The sequence below is a fragment of the Megascapheus bottae genome, chromosome 21 (assembly GCF_031878675.1).
Source record: "Megascapheus bottae isolate mThoBot1 chromosome 21, mThoBot2.hap1, whole genome shotgun sequence".
NCBI classification, from domain to species: Eukaryota; Metazoa; Chordata; class Mammalia; order Rodentia; family Geomyidae; genus Megascapheus; species Megascapheus bottae.
The window spans coordinates 20,349,355-20,374,114 of NC_143529.1; the positions used below are offsets into that span (position 1 = coordinate 20,349,355).

The 24,760-nt window shown below is 34.1% G+C and overlaps 1 protein-coding gene across 2 annotated transcripts in view; it reads left to right on the plus strand.

The window, feature by feature from the left end:
• The window catches only part of Spag16 (sperm associated antigen 16), a 732,786-nt gene that overhangs the window by 29,177 nt on the left and 678,849 nt on the right, over nt 1-24,760 (plus strand). For both annotated transcript variants that reach the window (XM_090354758.1, XM_090354756.1), the window contains 4 exons: nt 6,969-7,076; nt 15,196-15,313; nt 18,902-18,971; nt 20,623-20,732. In XM_090354758.1, the coding sequence (XP_090210884.1) occupies nt 6,969-7,076; nt 15,196-15,313; nt 18,902-18,971; nt 20,623-20,732 (406 nt within the window). The remainder of the gene's footprint in view (nt 1-6,968; nt 7,077-15,195; nt 15,314-18,901; nt 18,972-20,622; nt 20,733-24,760) is intronic.

A 24,760-nucleotide genomic window follows, 5' to 3' on the forward strand; every position in this document is an offset into this window, starting at 1 on the left:
TAGAGCAAATCATTTCAATTTTTTATGTTTGCTAAAACTTTATATATTAAAACATGGTTTATTTTAGAAAAAATCTGCATGCAACTGAGTAGAATGTGTATGGTACAGCTTTTTGATGAATCTGTTAATCCCACTTATTCTATTATCTATATCTGTTAATTTGATGATGTCTGTTAATACCAATTACTCTATAACATTTGATTTTGTACTTTTTCTTGTTGATAATGATGTTTCTGAAGTTTATTTGTTGAATCTCCATGTAATGGGGAGAGTGGATTTTAATGTCACCAATTACTGTCCTGGAGTCTACTTATATTTTTCTGTGTAGTAGTATTTATTTATGAAATTGGTTTCACTGACACTGATTTTCTACATATTTATAACCATTTTCATCTATTGAAAATTGCTTCTTTTATCAATTTGAAGTGACTTTTTTGTTTATTCTGGATAATTTTACTTTGAAATCTACTATGTTAAATAAGGGTGTGTATTCTGTCTTCTCCAAGGCTCTATTTTCTTGGAAAACTTTATTCATCATTTAACTTTGTCTGTCTTTCTTTCCCATATAAGTGCATTTATTTAAAGCAATAAACCCCGTGGACTATGTCTTTTGACTGGAAAACTGAAACAAATGACATTCAGTGCTATAACTTAAAGGTGTGCAGAGATTCCTCTCACTTGGTTGTTTTTGTGATGTTTTCTTCTTTCCCCATCCTTATGTGTATATCAGTTCATGTACTGTGATTTATCTTTATCTAGTTTTGTTGGTTGCATTTATTTTCCTTTTCTATGTGTAAGATCCCTTTTTGTATCATATTACTGATTTAGTGTCCTAAAACTAGAATTTCTTACCTTTTTATTTATCATGGAAGATTCTTACTTCTTCAAAGAAAATCATTAAGGATCTCTAGGATATAGAAACATAAGCCATATAATGAATGATTGTGTTCTTAAGGTACTATGTTATCTCTCATCTCTTTTGCTGTCCCTTGGTTATCTCATATTGTTACAGTATCTCACTTTGTTACCTGATATATCGGATATATTTGTATTTGGTTATTTGAAATTGGATAGGGAACGGGGGAAAACAAGATGAGGGGTGGGGGTGGGGGGGAGGGAAATGGGGACCAAGACATGTGAAAGGGTATCAGTGTATGGGAATTAATGCACCATCTATCTGGCAAATATCATGTAACGCTTCTATTAATTACAATAAAAATATATGAAAAAAATCATTAAGGATAACCTTGTTGTACATGATGATATAGGTAGATATTTGTTTTTTTTCTCTTGAAATTCACAATTCTTTTTCTGCCAGACTTTTTCTCCAATTTAGTTTAATTTGTTCTTTATCTTTAATTTCAGATATTTGTGTTATCTTACATTATTTTAATAATGTGTACAACATTTTGAAAATAATGATTTTAAAATTTGCTAAGTAGGAAATTGAGACTTAAGAGGCTTATAATCACATGTCCCATGTATTATAATAATTCTGGGCAACTTTTGAACTAACATCTTTCTTTATAGATTTTTGATGATGCTTTTGCCAAAATCCATACAATCCATTTTAAAATAATTGCTAATGGACTATTTCTAGAGACGAAAATAATATCTTTCCATACAAAAAAGCCAATTTCTGGCAAACTAATTGAATCAAATTGTATGCTAGACTGATTTGTGTGTGTTTTACAGAAAAATTAAATTATAGGTACAAAATAATGAATCAAGAACAATTTTATACAGACATAGTTTAGGTTTCTACAATAGAATTTATTCTAACTAATAAATGCTACACAATATAATGCGAATGGCTGGGGGCATGGGTACAAATGTTATAGCCAACAAAAGCTTCAAATAGTAGACAATTAGACATCAGACCCTTTGTAGTGCAATGGAACATATATAAATGCAGGCCGGGGGTTTGGACTAGTGGTAGAGTAATTGCCTAACACACATGAAGACTCGGGTTCAATTCATCAGTACCACATGCATAGAAAAAAGCCAGAAGTCAAGTAATAGGCCCCTAGTCATGAGAAACCCCAAGGACAGTGCTCAGGCCCTGAGCTCAAGACCCAGCACTGACAAAAAGAAAAAAAATACATAAACACCCATCCATTAATCATATTAAAATGAGGCATTGATGAAACAGTCTATAAATGGATTAATGTAGATTGACTAGAAAAGACCTACATTTTCTACTGAAAAGACAAGTGTTTAAGATATTTGAAAAACAATCTTGCATAAGAATAAGACAAACTTTTGTTATTATTTATAATATTAATGGGGTTTAGTGTACTACTTTATTATTATAATTGGGCCTAGCATTTGGATATTATGTATTTAGGGCTCTCTATAAATATTAATTCGTTCTTTTCTCTGTAAGGGTCCTCTAAAAGAACAATAATAAATCATTAGACTTTTCTTGGTGTCCTGTCCTCTACCAGGTTTTAGTACTTCTTGTTGAGGAATTGGCTACTCTAATACTTTGTTCTTTTTAGGTGATTTGCTGCTTTCAGTATTCTTTGTGTTTCGTGCAGTATTTAATCTGTATGTTGTATGGAGATGATTTTCTAATCTTTTTTGTTTACTGTCATACAGAGAGCCTATATTTGGTGAGCCATTTTTCTTCCAAGATTGTAGACACTTTTTACTATTAAAATAACATTTAGTAAATATTGAAAAAGTTTTCTATGCATTTGGTTTCTGTATCTTTCTCCTTAATGTTCATGATTTATAGTTTGGGACCCTTTCTAATGTTTTCTTATGTTTTGTATATACTTTCCCATTATTTTTATTTTCTTTTATCTAAATTTTTTATTTTCTTTACCTATTGCCATAATTTTCTTAAAAGTAAGTTTTTATCTGGGCATTATTTTTTTCTTGTTTGGGTAATGTAATTACATTTACCAGGTAGTAGGAGCATAACTTCTCACACATTGATACCCCTTCTCATGTTTGTGCAAATTTTCCTCCTGCATCCCCTCCGAATCATCTTGTTTCCCCACTTCCCTTTCTTATTTCAAATAAACAAATAGGTTTTTATACAATATACTGGGTAACAAAATCAGATACAGTAACAATATGAGATTAACCAAAGGGCAACAAAAGAGAAGAGAAATAATATAGTACATGTAGAATAACAATCAAAATAGAGCTCTTGTTTCCATATCATGGAGATCCTTTCATTTAGTCTCATCCTATACGACCTTATGAATCTAGGTATTATGCTATTGTAATCCTTTACTAGGAGAGTCCTAGATGTATACTAATTATTACAAATGAGAGAAATCATTCAGCCTATGTTCTTTGGGGTCTGGCTTACTTCACTTAGTTTGATTTTTTTCCAAGTCTTTTCATTTCTTAACAAATGGGACAATATCATTCTTTCTGAGGGCAGCATAGAATTCCATGTGTATAAGTATCACATTTCCTTGATAAAATCATTTCTAATGAGGGGCATCTGGATCCGATCATCTACTGGGGGTATCTGAGTTCCATATCTTTACTATGGTAAACAGTGCTGCAGTGAACATTGTTATGCTAGTGGATTTAGTTTCTCCTTATTTCTGAAATTTTGGGTAAATGCCAAGGAATGGAAATGCTGGGTCATAGGGGAGCTCTATATTTAGTCTTTTGAGGAATCATCATATTGCTTTCTGTAGTGGTTGAACTAGTTTACACTCCCACCAAGAGTGTACTAGCCATCCCTCTTGGCCACATCCCTGCCAGCATTTGTTTTTATTAGATTTCTTGATCATGACAGTTTTAACTGGAGTGAGGTGGAATCTCAAAGTTGTTTTGATTTGCATTTCTTTTATGGCCAGAGTTGTCAAGCATTTCTTCATAGGTCTATAAGGCCATTATTATTTCCTATTCAGAGAAGGCACCCTTTCAAAGTCTTTAGCCTCATATCTAAAATATATGTACAGCTAAAAAATTGAATCTTTCCAAAATGAATCTTCAAAGAAACAACCATCCCATTGAAAGATGGGCCAAAGACTTTGATTTTAGTAATTTGCTTCCTTCTACTAGAAATGAGATTGGTTTGTTGCTCTTCCAAGAGCTTAAGTGTACCATTAACTTGTTTGTTTGCAAATTGCCAATTTGTTAAAGTAGGCACTCAGAGATATAAATTTTCCTCTGAGTACTGCCTTTGCTGTATCCCAAAGGAGCTGGTATTGTGTGCTTCTTTTTGTTAAATTCCATAAATGGTTGAATTTCTATTCTGATCTCCTCAATAACCAATAACCCACTGGTGATTCAACAATGTGTTGTTCAATCTCCATGAAATTACAGGGTTTTGCTTGGTGGAGATTGATGTTCAGTTCCAATTTGATGCCCTTTTTCTCTGAGAGAATGCAGGAAGTAATTTCAGTGTTTCTGAATCTGCACAGGATTGCTCTATGCCCTAAAATGCCATCTATTTTAGAAAATGTTCCATGTGCTGCAGAAAAAAGTGTATATTCTGGTGCTGCTGGATGTAATAATCTGCAGATGTCTGTTAGGTCTAGTTGGTCTATGTAATTGTTATATTCTGAGGTTTCTTTGTTGTGTTTTTGCCTTGTTGATCTATCCAGAGGTGACAGTGGTGTGTTAAAGTCACTGACAATCATTGTGGTGGATCTATGTGTGGTTTTAGTATCAGGAAAGTTTGCCTTAGGAAGTTGGGTGCCCCAGCATTAGGTATAAAGATATTTAGGATAGATATATCTACCTGGAGGAGAGATCTCTTTAGTAGTATGTAATAACCTTCTTTGTCACTTCTCACTAATTTTAGTTTGAAGTCTATTTTATCTGATATGAGGATGGCAACTCCAACCTGTTTATGGGGGCCATTAGCTTGATAGATATTATTCCATTCTCTCACTCTCAAAATATGTTTGTTTTAGGGGCAAGATGTGTCTCTTAAGACAGCAGAAAGGTGGATCTTGCTTTTTTGATCCAACTAGATGGTATATGCCATTTAATTGGACAGTTAACTCCATTGATACTGATGGTTAGAATTGAAAAATATTTAATAGTTCCTGCAATTTTTCATATGTTTTATTGTAATTAATAGAGGGGTTACATTATATTCACCAGATAGAAGGCACATTACTTCAAAAACATTGATACCCTTTCTCATGTCTTGGTCTCCATTTCCCTCCCCACATCCCCGCCCCTCATCTTGTTTTCTCCCCTTCCCTATCCTTTTTCAAATAACCAAATAAACATACATACAATATATCAGATAACAAGGTAAAATACTGTAACAATAAGGGATAACCAAGGTACAGCAAAAGAGATGAAAGATAACATAGTACACTGAGGAAAACAATCACTCATCATATGGCTTTTGTTTCTACATCCTGGAGGTCCTTTAATTTAGCCTCATCCTATATGGCCTTATGTATCTAGGTTTTGCTCTATTGTAAATCTCTTCTAGGAGAGCCCAAGGTTTCTTCTGATTTTGAATAATGAGGGAAACCATTGAGCCTATGTTCCTTTGAATCTGGCTTACTTCACTTAATATTATTTTTTTGTAAATCTTTCCATTTCCTTACAAATGGGCAATGTCATTCTTTCTGACAGCAGCATAGTATTCCATTGTGCATAAATACCACATCTTGTTGATCTACTCATCAACTGAGGGGAATCTGAGTTGGTTCCATGTCTTTGCTATGATAAATCATGTTGCAATGAACATTGTTGTGCTAATGGATTTAGTATGTCCTTGTTTCTGGACGATTGGGTAAATGCCAAGTAGTGAAATTGCTGGGTCATAGGGGAGCTCTATGTTTAGTCTTTTGAGGCAACAGCATACTGCTTTCCATAGTGGATGAACGAGTTGCACTCCCACCAACAGTGTAGTAGTGATCCCTCCTGGCCACATCCCTGCCAACATTTGTTGTTATTAGATTTCTTGATCCTGGTCATTCTTACTGGAGTGTGGTGGAATCTTAGAGTTGTTTTGATTTGCATTTCTTTTATGGCCAGAGATGTTGAGCATTTCTTCATGTGTCCATAGGCCATTCTTATTTCTTGTTCAGAGAGGACTCTCTTTAAGTCCTTGGCCCATCTTTTAATGGGATGGTTGTTTCTTTGGAGATTAGTTTTGGTGTGATTCAATTTTTTGAGCTGTTGATATATTTTAGATATGAGGACTTTGTTGTATGGTTAGTGAAGATCTTCTCCCATCCTGTATGTTTTCTAGTTAGTTTGCTATGTCCTTTGCCATACAGATGCTCTGTAGTTTAATGCAATCCCACTTATCCAGACTTCCTTTGATTTGTTGTGTTTCTTGGTCCTTATTAAGAAAGTTTCGACCTGTGCCAAAGAGACCTAGTGTATGTCTTATTCTTTCTTTTGAAATTTGCAGTGTATTTGCTTTTACCTCGAGGTCTTTGATCCATTTGGAGTTAATTCTGGTACAGGGTGACAAAGAAGGGTGACTTTAGTTTTCTCTTGCATTTTTTTTTTTAATTTCGTTGGGCCTGTGACTTTTCAGTTCTTCCTATAATTAGTTGGTATGATTTTTAGGTGCCATTTCTCTGTCATGTTTGTGTTGATATTTAATGTGTAGAGTTAAAGTCCATAAAATCTTCCCCCTTATTTATAATTACTTTGACTCATTCTGTTTTATATGTGTTTCAAATCAGTGAACTAAACAAACTTGCATTAGTAGTAATTTGATTGTATTTTGGAAATATACTGAAAGTATACATTTTTTTTATTTAGATAAATGACATAGAATCAATCATATGTTGAAAATTCAAGATTTGTCATTTCATTTTCTACCTCCTCACACACATTAAATCCCACACAAATTATACTGTGCCTAATCTTCCAATGGGAATTATAGTGGAATTACATTTCTGTTATTTGAAAAATTTACAATACTGATTTTTATCTGATGAGGGGTAAATAAATTTTCAGAAAGGAAGTAGCAATGGTTTTTAGATTTGGTTTTTTTGTATTATTTTCAGCAAAGCTAAAGAAAACATGCTAAAAATTCAGAAAGAACGTGATTTTCATCGAATGCATTACAAGCGAATAGTCCAAGAAAAAACCAAGTTGATTAATGACCTCAAAGGGTAAGTGATCATATATGCTGACATATTTGTTAAAGATTTATTCAATTACTTAATTAGGACAAACATTGCACTCTCCTAGCAGAGGATTACAATAGCTCAAAACCTAGATACAAAAGGTCATATAGGATGAGGCTAAATGAAAGGACCTCCGGGATATGGAAACAAGAGCTATATAATGTGTGATTGTTGTTCTTAATGTACTGTTATTTCTCGTCTCTTTTGTTGTCCCTTAGTTATTCTCATATTGTTACAATATCTTACCTTGTTATCTGGCATATTGTATATACCTTTAGTAATTTATATGAAATAGGAAAGAAAGGAAAACAAGATGGGGGGAAGGGAAATGGAGACAAAAACATGAGAAGGGGTATCAATATATGTGAAGCAATCAATGTACCTTTTATATGGCAAATATAACTGTAACCTTCTATGAATTACAATAAAAATAAATTTAAACTTTAAAAAATATCCCGTAAGGGAAATTACTAATTCAACTATTATTGAGCATCTGATATGTGACAGAAACTATACTATATGCTCAAAATATGTGGATAAGTAAATGCATGAGGACCCAAAGGTTCTTGGATTGTATAATAAAGTTTTAGATAGTAAAAGAACCTAGTTCATGATATTGTTGCTATCTTAGCTAGAAGGGTAATTGCTTCAACCAGGATACTGTGTGACAGGGCTCAAGAATGTATTTTCAGAGCAAATGAATTCTAGATTATAGTTATGAATCAACTGAATGAAGGAGTACACTTAGTAGGGAGAGTTTGGAAGATACATGCTGTGTAAAGGTGCCCAGTCACAAAACAGCACAACACCTTGAGATTGCATGCATTTGGAACAAATCTCTAATGGGGCTTTGCAGTGGGCAGAAGGCAAATCTTAAATGACCTTAACTTTATGATCACACTTTATAGAAATTATTTGGTTGACAAAATATTGATTTTCTTTCTCCCCTCCCTTACCTTCATGCCCACTAAAATTCAAAAATAAAAAAATATGATTCTTAACTAAATCTCTCTTTTAATTGTTCTTGTACAGTGTTATCGTCTAGAACTTTATTGATAAACACTCTGGATGATATAATAGCCACTATTTATTTACTTAATGTATACTTTAAAAGCTATTATTATTGTTAAGTTTCTAAGTATACTTAAGTGGACTAGCACTATAATTCATTTCTTGTATAATTAATTATTTAATATATATTTTTATATTTTATTATCTGGAGAGTGCCATAGGGAGAATCCTATAATTGGTATATACTCAAAAAATTTCTATTTTGTCCTCATCTAATCAGTAGAATTTATTTATTTATTTAACCATGTAGATAAATCACTAAAGTATGGTTGTTATTTTTTTTTGTCAGTCATAGGGTTTGTGCTCTGGGCCTGGGCACTGTCCTTGAGCTCTTCAGCTCAAGACTGCCGCCCTACCACTTGAACCACAGCACCACTTCCAATTTTTCTAGTGGTTAATTGGAGATAAGTGTCTCAGGGACTTCAGGGCCGGGGCTGACTTTGAACCATAATCCTCAGATCTTTGTCTCCTGAGTAGCTAGGATTATAGGCATGAACTACCACTCCTGGCTCTAATGTAGTTTTCTAAGTAATAAAACCAAGATCCCAATAATACAGTCTACCAGTCATAAAAAGGTACCTAAATCATATATACTAATCAGAAGAAGAATGGAGGATAGGATTGGACATGCAACTTGAATTGATTTTGGTTACTCTTTTCTGAATAAAGCTGAATTGATACATACTAAACATATTTATAATGCTGGCACCTTATTATTTTCTTTTTATTTCCATCATTAATGAGATATAGTATATATTTTTGAATCAATAAGTTTTATAAATATTTTATGTAAATAGTTACTGTATACAGTAGAACTATAATTTTAATATGGTAATAGAAAACATGCAATTTCTTTTTAGGACTGTCATATCATAATACTTGGTATAGAAATAGTTCTCCAGCAGAAGCACAGCAAGTTGTTACATTCACATATCTTTTTTTTTTTTAATTCTTTTTTTTTTTTTTTGCCAGTTCTGGGCTTGAGCTCAGGGCCTGAGCACTGTCCTTGGACTTTCTCAAAGCTAGAGCTCTACCACTTGAGCCTCAGCACCACTTCCGGCTTTTTTGTATGCATGTGGTACCAAGGAATCGAACCAGGGTCTTCATCATGCTAGGCAAGCACTTTAACCACTAGGCCAAACTCCCGGCCCTTTCACATATCCTATATAATTGTTTCATATCTCTCTTTTTCCAAGCATTCTAAATTTCCTTTTCAGTCATTGCTGGAGCTCAGACTGATTGATTGCTTGGGTGTGGTCACTCAGCATTCGTGCTCCAGTCTACCATGTGAGCCCAGACTCCACTTTTAGCTCTTTGGTGGCTAATTGGAGATGAGTCTCATGTTTTTTTCATGAAAGATCTGGCTTCTGATGATAATTCTTAGATCTCAGCCTCCTCACTAAGTAAGATTAGAAGCATAAGCCACCTTCCTGATAGTGTTCAAAATCCTAAGAAGGATCCTGCCTCAAATATATAAATCCTCAGCACCTGCTTCCCCTGAGTAGCTAAGATGTTACAACTCACTTTAGATTCATAGATGGCCTTTGCAACATTGCTCCTCAATCAGTAATACAGGAGGTTATATGATGTGGTCTGTATGCTTACTCAGCATGGAGCCTCCTTTCATCTTCCCCAAAGACTTTCACTTGATGACCTCAGAAAGTTAAAGCTTGTGGAAAACTAGAAGAGCATGACTTGACAATGCATAAAGTAAGGTGTAAGTTTATTCTTGTAGTTATTTTTCTCATAGCAGTGTGGTCAGAGATCATCCAGAGCACAGTGATCTGAGAAGCAGAGATCAAAGAGATGGGGGAAAAAAGAGATAGAAAATACAAGTGTTTGATTCTCAGCTCTATAAGAAGACAAAAATATCAAAACAAATAAACAAAAACTTAGAACATAGCCTTAGTATACAAATCAGTATGGGGAAACAAGAGCTTTGTTTGTATTAGGTGATTGTTGTCCTTAATATACTATGTTATTTCTCTTTTTTGTTGCCCTTTGGTTAATCTCATATTGTTACAGTATCTGACTTTGTCGCCTAGTATAGTATATTGTATATATGTTTATTTGTTTATTTGGAAGAGGAAAGGGAAGGGGGAAAAACAAGATGATTGGGAGAGTGTTGGAGCAGGGAAATGGGGACAAAATCATGAGGGAGGTGTCAATGTGTGAGAAGTGATGTACCCTCTGTCTGGCAAATGTAACTGTGACCCCTCTATACATTACAATAAAAAATCAGAAAAAAACAGACAAAAAAAGAAAATTTGATTTGATTAAAGCACTGTATATAATATATATGTAAAGAAATATTATGAGGTACCCTAATATAATTAATTTGTGCTAATAAAAGTGAAAGAAAAGTATATAGAGAAAGAAACTGAAAAATGATCAGAACCTCAGAGAAAACATGCTAAAATATTTTTGGATAGCATCAAGTGATCTATATCATAAGTATTTTGAATCTCAAAAGAGGCTGAAATCAGCCTTTTTGTGGCTCAGTTTTCTTACTCTTCAGAGGATCAATTTACTTAGTTCATTCATAAACGCTTCCTTTGACCAGTGGGTGACTTCTTGGACTAATAACTGTACACTAGCCTTTATTCTGAGGCTACTGCAGATTTGTATTCTAAAGAGTCATAATGTTGCATTTGGTTTCCAAAATTTAAAAGCAACTGTTTAAAATGCCTTTGCCTAACATACAGTCACTCAGATAAATTGCCATATGTAATTCTTCAGGACAAGCATATTCTAATAGGTCATAAATGCTATGCTGTCATGAAATCCTTCCTATACTGACTGTCTGCCACAACCACCTGGAGTTTCTGTTTTATTGAGTTGACTATCATTTACTCCAGGCCCCTAAAGGCCACACTACTATTTAATTTATCTCACTATTATTATTAACTCGATTATCTAAAAGAAGTGCCTTAAGGAAGTGTAGGATAAACATTATAACTCTGAGGAGACTTTTAGGGACTAAACAATAGGGAAGGGACTTGAAAAATGGGATTTCAGTGAAGTACAGTTTCTCTATAGCAAAGGGCATAGTTACTGTGCTAAAAAGGCAGCTTACAGCATTAGAGATCTTTACCAGCTATCCTTCTGACATGGGCGTAATACCAAAAATATACAAGAAGCCTGAGAAACTGAAATCCCCCTCATTTAATGACCCAATTAATAAGTGGGCAAAGGAGCTAAATAGAATAAATAAGGATGGCCAACAAACACATGAGGAAATAGTCATCATCCCCATTATATAAGAGATATAACAATGAAAACAACACTGAGATTTCATCTCAATGTTGGCCAGTAAGACCGGCCAGCATTTAGAGTATGAAGAATAACAAATGCTGGTGAGGGTATGTGGGAAAATAAAATGCGAATATACTGTTGTTGGGAATTAAAACTAGTATAACCACTCTGGAAGGCAGTTGGGTGATTCCTCAAGAACTAAACATGAAATTACCAAGTGATTCAGGGATACTATTCTTGGGCTTCTACCCAGAATATTACAAGGCAGGATACAGTAAAGACGCTTACTCACTCATTTTCATTGCTGTACTATTCACAATAGCCAAGATATAGATACAGCCAAGGTGCTGTACAAGGGATGAGTAAATTTAGCCAATGTGGTACATATGCAAAATGGAAGTATTTATTAGAAAGCACAATATTTGCAGGGAAATAGGTGAAACTAAAAAAATTGTTAAATGAAGTAAGTCAGTATAGAGAGAGAAGCGACACATTTTGACTCATATGGAAGCTAGGTCTAAAAACCAACATGCATAGTAACACAGCTTTTACGAACATTCACATAAACGGACTAAATGAGGGTATACTTAGTGGAGATCAAAGATGTAACTCTTCTGAACAAGTACTGGACTTTTTATAAAGTCGAATACCAGACAGAGCCAGGTACAAGTGACTCATGCCTGTGTAATCCTAGCTACTCAGGAGGCTGAGATCTGAGGATTTCAGTTCAAATCTAGCCAGGGCACAAAATGTCTGTGAGACTCTTATCTCCAATTAACTGCCAGAAAAACAGGGATGGCAATGTGACTCAAGTAGTAGGGCGGTAGCGTTGAGTTGAAGAGCTCAGAGAAATACCCAAGTCCAGAGTTCAAGCCCACAACCAACAACAAAAGAAAAATGAATACCAGAAAGGTGAGATATGTTTGAGGAAAGAGACAAAGTGGGGGATACACGGATGGAAGGAGAAAGGATGAGCAAATTCAGTCATTATAGCCAGTGAACACTTCGTAAAAATTAAACTGTTAATGCTGAGGCATTTCATCTTTCTACTTTTTAAAACCAGTTCTGGGCTTGAACTCAGAACATGGGTACTGTCCTTGAACTTTCTCAGGGCTAGCTCTCTACCACTTTAGCCACAGCACCACTTCCAGCATTTTCTGTGTATGCGGTACTGGGGAATTGTACCCAGGGCTTTGTGCACTCTACCACTAGGCTCTTTTTCTAAGAGGAGTCCTTCTTTGTGAGCTAATGGAACCAGGAGAAATAAAGTTTGGGCTAGGACCCGACATATGCCAGGATATCCTAAGAGCCAGAAAAAAACAGCATTTTATATTAAGGAATGGATCCATTCATCAGGAAGATATAACAAACTGTCCACTACTCTAAGTACTTTAAAATTTCTAAAGCCAAATATGATAGAATTATAAGAAAAACATATCTACATTTATAATGGGAGGCTTATCTTCTCAGTACTTAGCAAATTTACATAGAAATTCCTTAATTTTATCAAAAAATATTTTGTCAATTTAACATAAATAATATTGCTTGAATGTTATTCAAGTTACTAAAGCAATGTTATTACTCTTTTATTTTGGCCAGTCCTGGAGCTTGAACTCAGGACCTGGGCAGTGCCCCTAAGCTTCTATTTTTGCTAAAGGCGCTGTAGCACTCTACCTCTTGAACCATAGTGCCACGTCTAGCTTTTTCTGATTATCTGGTACTGAGGAATGGAACCCAGGGCTTCATGCCTACTAGGCAAGCACTTTATCACTAAGCCACATTCTTAGCCAATGTTGTTTTTTTTTTAAGATGTGCATCAACTATTTATTAAACTGTATGTTGAACCATTAAAGCAACTTGTATGAATTTCAGATTTGATGTTACACAAATATGTTTTTCTTGATAACCAATTACATAAGCAAGCAATAACTGAACATCTCTGGAGCAATAGAACCCAAATATTTTGGAATTAAGACATTTCAAATAATGCCTTAAAATAAACATTGTATACTGTAATTCAAAACAGAATATCAAGTTGGGCATGGTGGAACATGCCTATAACACTAGCTACTCAAGAAGTGAAGATCAGACCAATTCTAGTTTGCCAATTCAAGACTAGCTCAGGCAAAAAAATATTACAATATTTATCTCAATAAACAAACTGGGCACAGTGTTGTATGACTGTATAGGTACGGGTAGGATGTTTATGCTTGGAGTTTCACTGTGGGAAAAACTGTGAGAACCTCTCTGAAAAATGACTCAAGCATAAAAGTGCTAGGGACATGGCTCAAGTTGTAGAGCCTTATGAGTAGATGCCACAGAAGCATGAGGCCTAAAGTTCACACTCCAGTGCTGGTAAGAGGAAAGGAAAGGAAAGGAAAAGAAGTTGAAGGTGATTTGGGGGAAGCAGGATGAGGGAAAAAGAAGAAACATCAAAGAAGAGGAAAATAAGGAGTTGTGTCATAACAAAATGTGTGTTATGAAGGCAAAGCAGCAAATTACCTACAAAAAAGAGAAATAAATTCAACAAAAGTGTAAAATCTGTAGGACAAAATAATCAGCTTTCAGAAAACTTTAATAGAGTAAGATAATGTTCCATTGAGAATAGAACTGATAATTCTTAGATTTCAGATCACCACATATGGACAAGGAATAATCAGAACACATATATTACCTCTGCAAATATAATTTACCACTAAGAAATTTAACTCCTATGTATTTATCCAAAACAAATGCACATCTATGACTGGTATGACTTATATGACTTGTATAAAAATATTCATGGCAACTTGAGCTTGGCCTTTTGAATAAACACATTGTCAACTATAGGGGTATGTGTGTGTGTGTGTGTGTGTGTGAATAGAACAAAGTAGAAGTAAACCAAGGAATAATCTAAATATTATCTTGCCAACTAACATATAACTCAGAAAATTGTAGAATATTCTATGTTGTTAGGACTATATTTTCATAGATATATAAATATATACCATCAAAATATCTTGAATAATAATATTTAAGTTCTGTGTATTTTATGCATTTAATTTATACATGAATAAAACTTTTTAAAATTATTTTGAGTTTTAAATTAAAATGATTTGTAAGCATTTGTTTTTGTGATATATCAAAATCTTTTTACTTTTAGTGTCCTTTGTCATACTTGTCTTCATGGCCATCTTTGATTATGGTGTGAATGATACATTTTCCTTAATCACCCATTGTTTATAGGTGTTTCTGCATTCATTAAAGGAAGTCTAATTTCTTAACTCTCACACAGCAGTAATCTTCTGGTCATATATTTGAATACAGCAAAAGGTGCTAAAAACAATTAGAAAATCCTTTTTTTTTTTTTTTGTAAGTCATGGGACTTGAGCTCTGGGCCTGGGTGCTGTCCCTGAGCTCTTCAGCTAAAGGCTACCACTCTACCCCAGAGCCACAGCACTACTTTCAGTTTTCCAGTGGTTAATTGGAGATAAGAGTCTCACAGATTTTAGTGCTCAGTGACTTTGAACCGCAATCCTCAGATCTCCGTTTCCTGAGTAGCTAGGATTACAGGCTTGAGCCACTGTGTCCAACAAGTAGAAAATACTTATAGCAAATATAGTTTTCCTCCTCTAGCCTTTCATCCCACAGCGCCTGGTTATGACTAAAACTAATGTAAATAACAGCTCCTGTGCTTCTTGACTCTTGTGTGCTGCTACTTATCTGGGTTTAGAAGATAGATGGAATTCACCGTTTTAATTTTTATTTTTAATATGCATGCACCCTTTTCTGTTTATAGGTTAAAGTTACATTATGCATCTTATGAACCAACAATAAAAGTGTTACATGAGAAGCACCAGGCTTTGCTGAAGGAGAAAATGCTGATCTCCTTGGAAAGAGACAGAGCTGTTGGGAAGGTAAGAGATGAAAGAGAATTAAAACATGCTTGGAATCATGTTTAATCATTTGTTTTGTAACAACCAGAAATGTTGGCTTTCTTTCTGAGATAAATTTTAAAACATTTTCTGCTAGTTTCCACATCAAACCTCATTTGGGAAACTAAGAGAACTATTTTATTGGTCTAAAAGTCTATAAGGATTATTATTATATTGAATAGTATTTAAGTGGAGCATAAATCCATAGGAAATTATTAGAGTATAGTTGGAAGAAAATGCTCAGTCACTATTGTTAGATATACTTGGATTAAAATGCAAAGCTGTACACATAAAATGTTGATATTTGGCAAGTTACCTAAATACTAAGAGCTCAGAAATATTTTATATGAAATGTAGCCTTAAGATTCCACCTATATAATTACTGTAGATAAATAAAATAATAAATTTTAAAAATCTTTGAAAATGTCTCCCAAATGAATACTTAAAATTTTGTACTTATTCTGCTAATGAGTGACAATTTCATTTTTCCCTCAGGGTTTTCACATAGGCTAGCTCAGATTTTTTAAATTTACTTTTCATTTTAATTCTTTTTTATGCTTACCCTAGAGCCTGAACTCAAGGCCTTCCCACTGTTTCGACCTTCTTTGGCTCAATGATAGTACACTACCAGTTGGGCCACAGCACAATTTCCAGCTATTTCTGAGTAGTTTATTAGAGATAAGAGTCTCATGGACTTTCCTTCCATGAATGGCTTCAAACTGCAGTCCTCAGATGTCATGAGTACTGGCTAGGAATTCTAAAAGTATGTTAAAGAAGAGTGGAGAGAGTGGGCATCCTTGTCTCGTTCCTGATTTTAGAGGGAATGGCTTTAGCTTTTTGCCGTTAAGTATAATACTAGCTGTGGGTTTGTCATACACAGCCTTTATTATATTGAGGAATGTTCCATGGATTCCTAGTTTCTCCAGAGCTTTTAATCCATGGGAGGTATTTCTACTACATTTCTTCTTGACTTCTGCAACAAACCCTTCATTAAGTCTTCTCTTGCTGGCATGTGATAATGTCTAACTTATCCTCCTAGAAGTGTCTTTCATTCTTATTTCTCAAAGAAAAGGGTAGTTCCTGAGGTTAGATCAATAACCATATAAGGAATATGCTTAGAACAGATAAAATCTTTGGGTTTCATTTTTTCATCACTGATTAGTTAAAAGAGCTAACGATTGGAAGCGATGATGATTCAGTTGTGTAAAGTTAGCTCTTTGATCAGGACAGTCTATTTTCTCACTTACCAAACAGTTATCAATATGATCAATAAGTATCTAAAATGAAAACAGGTTTGCAAATTTGAACTAATTCTACCAGAATTGAGTTTTCATAATGCTTTAGAAATGTCATTAGGAAAAGGAACAGTATTGGGCTCTGCACACTCTGTATAATTAAATGGATCCTTGTCCTCCAGACTTGCTTCTAGATGTTGAGAATGATGATTTTATCCACTCAGAAGGTATGAGAGAAAAGCGAAGACTCCTAAGCAGTTCAGAAATGGGTGAACTCAGGGAAGGGAGGCTACTGGCTTGAGGTTTTCTTTATGGGCAGGGCCCAGGGCTAGGATAAGCTAGAGGGGCAATCCTACTCCTCCCTGGATCTTTAACCAAATGGAAGCAGATATTCTGATTAGCTAAAGCCCTAGGTGAATGATGTGGAAAAAAAGAGCTGGGCAGGCTAGGGGAGAGTGAAGGGGGGTATAGACGTGGTGGGACAAAGGATGAATAAATGTAGCAGCGATCCTTGCTAGACACGATGTTGAAAATGAACAATACAGTTTGTGGGGTGGAGTTTTGGAGGGAAAACTGGGAGAAAATGAGGGAAGACGTGACACATTCAAAAAGAAGTGTGCTCTACCTGGCTTATGTAACTGTAACCCCTCTGTACAGCACCTTTACAATAATAATAAATATTAAGTAATAAAGTTATAGTCTTCATTATTTCCAACCCAAAACACTTCAGGGCTAAATATGTAACAATCTGAACAAGAAAAGTAATGTGGTATGGATCATAATTTGAAGTACAAAGTGAATCTCTGTAGTTTCATAATGGCATTAATAAGCGTTTGAATAAATTGATGATAGAGAATAGACAAATCTCCTCCACAGAGAGACCTGAGTAGCACAATAGATAATCCTTCCAACGAGAAAGTAAATTTATGAACTCAGCAGGTAAGTGTTGGTTGTACTTCATGACTTGATTTCTTGAGCAAAGGTATACAAGGAATAAAACAACACTGCATTTAGGTGATCTGCTCAGGGTTGGTATCCTTAGTCTTACATAATGTTCACAGCATGTACCTGTGATTCAGTGTGCTAACAAATACATTTCTCCTCTTCCCAAATCTCATAACTGTAGTTTAACCATTGAAAAGATAACAAGAAAACCTTAATTAGCAAAGTACTACCTTGGTCAATATTCCTCTAACTGTGCAAGAACGTTTAAATAGGGAAAGCCTAAGAAAATGTTTCAATCTACAGCAGACTAAGGACACACAATGACATAATGAGTAAGCACATAGTAGTATTATGAATGGACTTCTGAAACCTTAAAAAAGAAAGAAAATAAATAAATAACTAAAATTGGGCTTTTAGTTCAAAATAATGTATGGTTCCTAAGTTTATTATTTGGAACCAATATTACAACTTGTGTGTGAAACAACAGAGGAACAATGTGTGTAACACACCAGAACTCTCAGTCATACATTAGCAATTGCTCCATAAATCTTACACTACTTTAAATAAGATTATTTGAAAAAATCACAAGCCACTTGTTTGCTGCATAAGAACAGATAGCAATCATTTACATTTTTATCTAAGCCTTTCATGATCATATTATATTGGTTATAATTTATCTGCTACTTTCTATTAATGAAAATATTGCTTTTCAGTAATAGAGAAAGATATATGTTCCTATTTAATTAAAATATAGTATTTTATGTTTGTATAATTGCATGTAATGAGGAATAAGATGGTGTTTTAAATTTAAGTCTATTGGCCAGGACATAATAAAAGTATGCCACCTAGTTAACAAACGTTAATGATTATGAGTTATGTTCAATAAAGTGAGTCTATATTTAATAAAGTATCTATGCTTAGAAAGTGAACTATGAATGTAACTCTAACCCTTCTATATATTACTCTGACAATAAAATACAACAAAAAAGAAAATGACTTATGAGTTTCAGCATTATAACTTAGGCAGTATATGGTTTAGATAATTAGAATACCCCTTATCATTTCTAGATATAAAGATAAGAGGATGAGGAAATTTAAATACAGAAAAATTTCTATTAAAGAGCTGAATAATTACAAAAATGCATAGTGAAGAATCTTGATTCAGGAAACAATGCTGTGAATTGTGTATGTGTGAGATGCTTATCCATAATGAAATCTTAACTAAAAATTGTGTTTGTTTTGTTAAAGTTCATGTTTGACTTTTAAAATTAAAGGACATTATTTCAGATGTCATATATTTTGGTATTTTGAAATCAACTTTTAGGGACTACATTTTATTTATACCTTTAAAATATTTTTAATATAGACTTATTTTTTCATTTTTTATTAGATTACTGGACTTCAAGCAACATTGAAAACTCTAGATACAGGCCCAAATGTTCATTTTCCTATAATTAGAGGTAAAAGTTATTATTGATCTGATGATATCTCAATCTTATCAATAACCGCATTCTAGAGATATTTTAAAGTGAATACAGCTGGGCTCTGCGTGCTTCTTAGGGTGCCGAGACTTGAGGATCAGGGTGTGGAGAAAGCTTAGACAGACAAGTGTTATCCATATAACAGAAAAAAGTCAGAACTGTGTGTTTGGCTCAGGTTGTTACAGATCAATCTGAAAAACACAGTACTTGGGGGAAAAAAGCAAGACTTTGCAAACTATTTTATTGACTATAATAATTTAAAACTAGTGAACAGTGGAGTAGATTTTTATGTTTTTTCAGTTGTGGGCTTGAACCCAGGTCCTAGACATCGCTGCTGAGCTCTTATGTTCAAGGCAGAACTCTAACACTTTGAGCCACAGCTTCACTTCTAGCTTTCAGTTGGTTAATTGGACATAGAGTCTCATGGACTTTCCTTCCAGAGCTGGCTTCAAACCAACCTCAGACCTTGGCCTCCTAAATAACTAGGATTACAGAAATAAGCCATTAGAGTCCAGCCAGGAGTGTTTTATTTATGATTTCTTTTGCTGTGTATTTTGTTTCAATATTGACTTATGAGAAAGAAAATTTTAAATGAGAATACTGATCATAGGCCTTAACTGGAAAAAATTGTGTATGTCATTATTTTTTTTACAGAAATTCACCATTGTAAATTTTAAAGGTTTTTGTCCTTTTCATGTGGCCATATAGGATGAAGCAAAATGAACTCCAGAGTATGGAAACAAGAGGCTTATATTTGTGATTGTTGTTCTTAATGTACTATGTGAAGTTATTTTTCTTTTTACCTTTATGTTTTATCTGATGTTGTTATTGTATTTGACTTTGGTACCTGCAATGTCATATTTATGTTTGTTTATTTGAAAATATGGAGGGGAAGGGGAAAAACAAGATGAGAAAGAGAGGTAAGGGGTGTAAACTGGGAGAAAAGCATGGGAAGGGATATCAATGTTCAAGAAGTAATGTACCTACTATCTGATGAATAGAATTGTAAAAATCATATTAAGTGAAGTAAGCCAGACTCAAAGGAACTTAGGCTCAATGGCTTCCCTCATTCGTCATAATCAGTAGAAACCTTGGACTCTACTAGCAGAGATCTGCAATAGAGCAAAATCTTAATACATAAGGCCATATAATGTGAAGCTAAGTGAAAGGACCTCCAGGATATTGAAACAAAAGCCATATAATGAATGATTGTTGTCCTTAATGTACTATGTTGTCTCTCATCTCCTTTGCTGTCCCTTGGTTATCTCATATTGGTATAGTATCTCACTTTGTTATCTGATATATTGAATTTATTTGTATTTGGATACTTGGAATTTGATAGGGAAGGGGGGAAAACCAAGACGGGTGGGGGGATGTGGGGGGGGGAGGTAAATGGGTACCAAGACATGTGAAAGGGTATCAATGTATGTGAATTAATGCACCTTCTATCTGGCAAATATCATGTAACCCTTTTACTAATTACAATAAAAAAATAAAAAAAAGAATTGTAAACTCTCTATACATCTCCCCAACAATAAAATACAATTATTAAAAATAATTGAAATATTTTTGGTTACAATTATAATGGTTTACATTGTTTGCATTAAACGTAAATTGTATTATCTTGCAGTTGGTCACTTCTGCGAAAAGGAAAATCGGCCGGAGGGTCCTACTCAGAAGTGTCTTCGTGAAGCCAGGGGACAAAACAAGTGTAAAATGCTGATGAAAGGTAACACAAAGGTATAATATTTATTTGCTTCCATTGGTTCCGATTTGACTCTCAGGTCTTTTCATCCTTGTACTCCCATAGTATCATTTTTTTAAAATTGGAAAAGGAATTTAGAGCTTATTTATGATAGGCCCTCTAATTTATGGAGGGTAACAGTGACAAATATTAGCAACTAGATAGATCATGCACCTCTTGTTATTAATCATGGTTATGGCAGCACACTTGCTCACTGTTCTATTTAATTGTATATGAACATGAAAAAAATCACTCCCAGATCATTTGTCATCTTCTCTTTCCTTAGGATGTAACTTTTAATTTTTTGTAATCTTCTTTAAAAATATATCATTCAATACAAGTGTGCATCAGTTAAGAATCAGACTTTATCATTAGTATCTTTTTTTGTAGTCACAGAGGTGTGAATATTTTCCCTAGTGATTCAAAAAATTACATGAACATATTTGGCCCAAAACAATCAAAACTGCTCAAGAAAATTATATAAAACATATGGGGGTTTAGTTGTGGGATATGAAAACTACATAAATTCTAGATAAGGAAATTTTTAATAATTACAGTGGGGTTCTATATCTTTCATTTATTTTAAAATAAAAATTCTTAAAGGTAAGTGTTCATTAATGGATTATGGTATTTGAGGTGAATGCATATGAACCTAGGGGTTTTTTTTTGGTTATGGTTGTAGTGTATCAGAAATATTTCCATTTATATATTGCTATGATTGTGCTCTTTCAGCTAGTATGTTATACTGGGTAGCATACTATAATGGTTAGCATACAACAGTGTAACATAGGCAAACATAGTTATACTATGTCATTATTCATTATTCATATACTGTTTAATGTATGGTATACCACATATATGGTACAGTATAGTATAACTTCCTTAGTACTATGCTACTCTTAATAGTTTGTTACAGTCAGTACTGAGTCTATATCTTACAAGACTATATTACTAACGTGAGGTTCATTTTTATATGAAAATATAGAAGATGCATTGTGTTCATTGATATATTAAAATATTTAATACCAACTACTATAAAAATTCAGTCCATACAAATTGTCCAAGTAGAATTAAACAATCTTCCTCCTCCTAAGTAATCATTTTTAGTAATATTTCTTTGTTGTTGTTATTGGTATAAAATTGGTAGATTATGAATATTTTCCCTGGGATTCTTTTAGATGATACTTTCTAAATCTTTTGTGAAATAAAGCAATATTTTCAAACGATTTGAGTGATATTAATATGCATATTTCCATAACTGTCCTATAATCCTAATCTATTTACTGTATGGTTTGTAAACTAATATTAAAAATAATGCCATAAAACAGCTTTCCTGGGGCCAGAAGTTTGTACCCAGTGGTAAAATGTTTGCCTGGCATGCACAAAGACCTAGGTTCGATTCCTGGTACCGCACACATAGAAAATGCCGGAAGTGGTGCATAGTTCAGTAGGTCTCTAGACGAGAAAGCTCAAGGACAGTGCTCAGTCCCTGGGTTCAATCCCCAGGACTGGAAAAAAAACATTCACATGGTCTACATTTAAGTAAGCATGATTTGATGCAACTTTAAGCACTATTATGAGAGCCATAGAAAGGAAAGATAATATCCAGAGTGCACTGGCCAAGGGTTTCCTTCCATCCATGCAGCTTCCTTTGTTACTTAATCTAACATTGACATTTTTATGGATAACACTGATATTTTATAATTTTTTTTATTTCAAAATATCTTCTGGAGTAATTTTCAAAAAGGACCCAAGGAGATTCATATCTCAATATTTATTAACCAGTAATGTTTTTGTTTTGCCTTATATTAACATTTCAATGTTTATAGGCTTGAATTCATTCTTCACTAGATTTTTGATGGTATTGTTATTCTTAGAGTATGTTAATACCTATTAGTAGGTCTGACTTGTTTTGTAGTGAAGTATAAAATATGAAAAAATACAATGTATCAATATTCAAGTAAATTAAAGTAAAGCTGTTAAGTTTATTCATTACACTAACAATTATTTTTATATTTTGCCTGTCCTAAGGCTTGAATTCAGAGTCTTGGAGATTTTGACTCAAGGCAAGCTCTCTGCCATGGCTACACTCTGCCTTTTTTAATAACTAATTGCAGATAAGAATCTCACAGATGTTCCTGCCCAGACTGGTTTTAATCATGATCCTCAGATCTCATCCTCCTGAGTACCCGGGTTTATAGGCATAAGACAATGGTTCCAGGCTTAGGTTTATTCATAAATATAACTTTTTTCATGTAACCTGTTGAATTTTAAGGCTTTCCACTAGAGGCATAGGGGAAAATTATTTTCTGCTTTGTGATAATTATTAGCTTGCTGTAATAATAAAGCTCCACTTTAGATTCGAATTAAGTATCTCATACCTCAACTTTGGGCTTGCAAGGACAACAAGGCATTGATAGTAGTTATGTGTAGGTCTTTCCTTCTTTCCTTCCACTGGTTTAACTGTCAACATCAGTGTTGGAAAAGGAGGAAATTTAAGAGGGCTAAGGAAGTCATCATTGAACTTGAACTGCCCCATGATAGCTGAGGCTGAAATTATGGCACTGATGAGTACAGTCATATGTTCTCATATTCCTCTACTAACAACCCAGCAGAATTCCCTTTTCTGGACACTACATCATGGTAAGATGTCTGTCCATATACTTATACCACTGGACTTCTTTCTTACTTTCATGGTTTTGTTTTTTGTCATTGCTGTTGTTTTGGTTTTAATCAGGTTTAATCTTGTGTACCTTTCTCTGTCAGTAGTGGTACTGCTGTCCAAAATTGGTGCCTCACATGACACCAAGGAGGGCTATGTGTTAAGCCCTCAGCCTCTTTTTAATTTTTTTTTGCATAGTATTTCTTAGTTGTCTCAAAATTTTGCCTTAGGCTGAATTCAGACCACAATGTTCCTAGATATATATGTCTTCTGCATTGCTTAGATGATAGGAGCCTAAGTTATGAAGAATGATGAAGAATGGGATTTTACTAACTTTTTTCCCAGGCTGGTTTGAACAGTGATTCTCTTGATCTTTCCTTCCTGAATAAGCTAGGTTTACAGGAGCAAACCACTGAGTATTGAAAAGAAAGGAAATGATTTGAGGCCAGATTTCCTGGTGTAGCGTTATAGTGCCTGGAGCCAATGTTAGATTTTCTCCTTAGTAAGCTTTTACTTTCCTGTCATAAACTGGGAATTAGACACTGATTCACACTGTGATTTCCAATAATAAACAGCAAATGTCTCCTGGAAAGAATGAAGTGAAAGACGCCTTTCAGGTCCCTATACCTCCACCCCCCATCCACAAGCAGTGTTTTGAACTTTGACTTTCTACCCAATTCTTGGAGGAGTGGGACTCACAAGTGGGCTTTTTGTAATGAAATTCTTATATATCCTCTTCATTTCCACCCTTTTTACTTTGTATATATTTTGTATGTGTGAAAAATGTAACAGACTCACCTATTATCAGTAAATCTTTAAATTTTGCAAGTTGTTTATTACTTTTTGCAATATAGAAAGTGCTGAATCTTGATACTTCTGTGAAACTTGAAAATTAATTTCCACATCTTTCTTTAGGTTATCAGTTTAGATGAAATTCTGTTTCTTTTACTGTTTGAAAAGAGTTGTCAAGTTCAACAGAATTTAGCCAGATTAAAACATTTATTCGCTTTAATCTTTTCATTCCTCACATAGAACATTTCAGCTTGGGCCTGGTGCGTTCCTTCAACTTAAAGAGTTTGTTTTTCTGTTTTTTACTTGAATCAGTTTTTTCTACTCATTTTGAAATCCTAGTAGATAAAATTTAACTTTTTTATTGTAATTAGTAAAAGGGTTACATGATATTTGCCAGATAGAAGGTGCATTAATTCACATACATTGATACCCTTTCTCATGTCTTGGTACCCATTTCCCTCCCCCCCACACCCCCCACCGGTCTGGTTTTCCCCCCTTCCCTATCAAATTTCAAATATCCAAATACAAATAAATTCAATATATCAGATAACAAAGTGAGATACTATAACA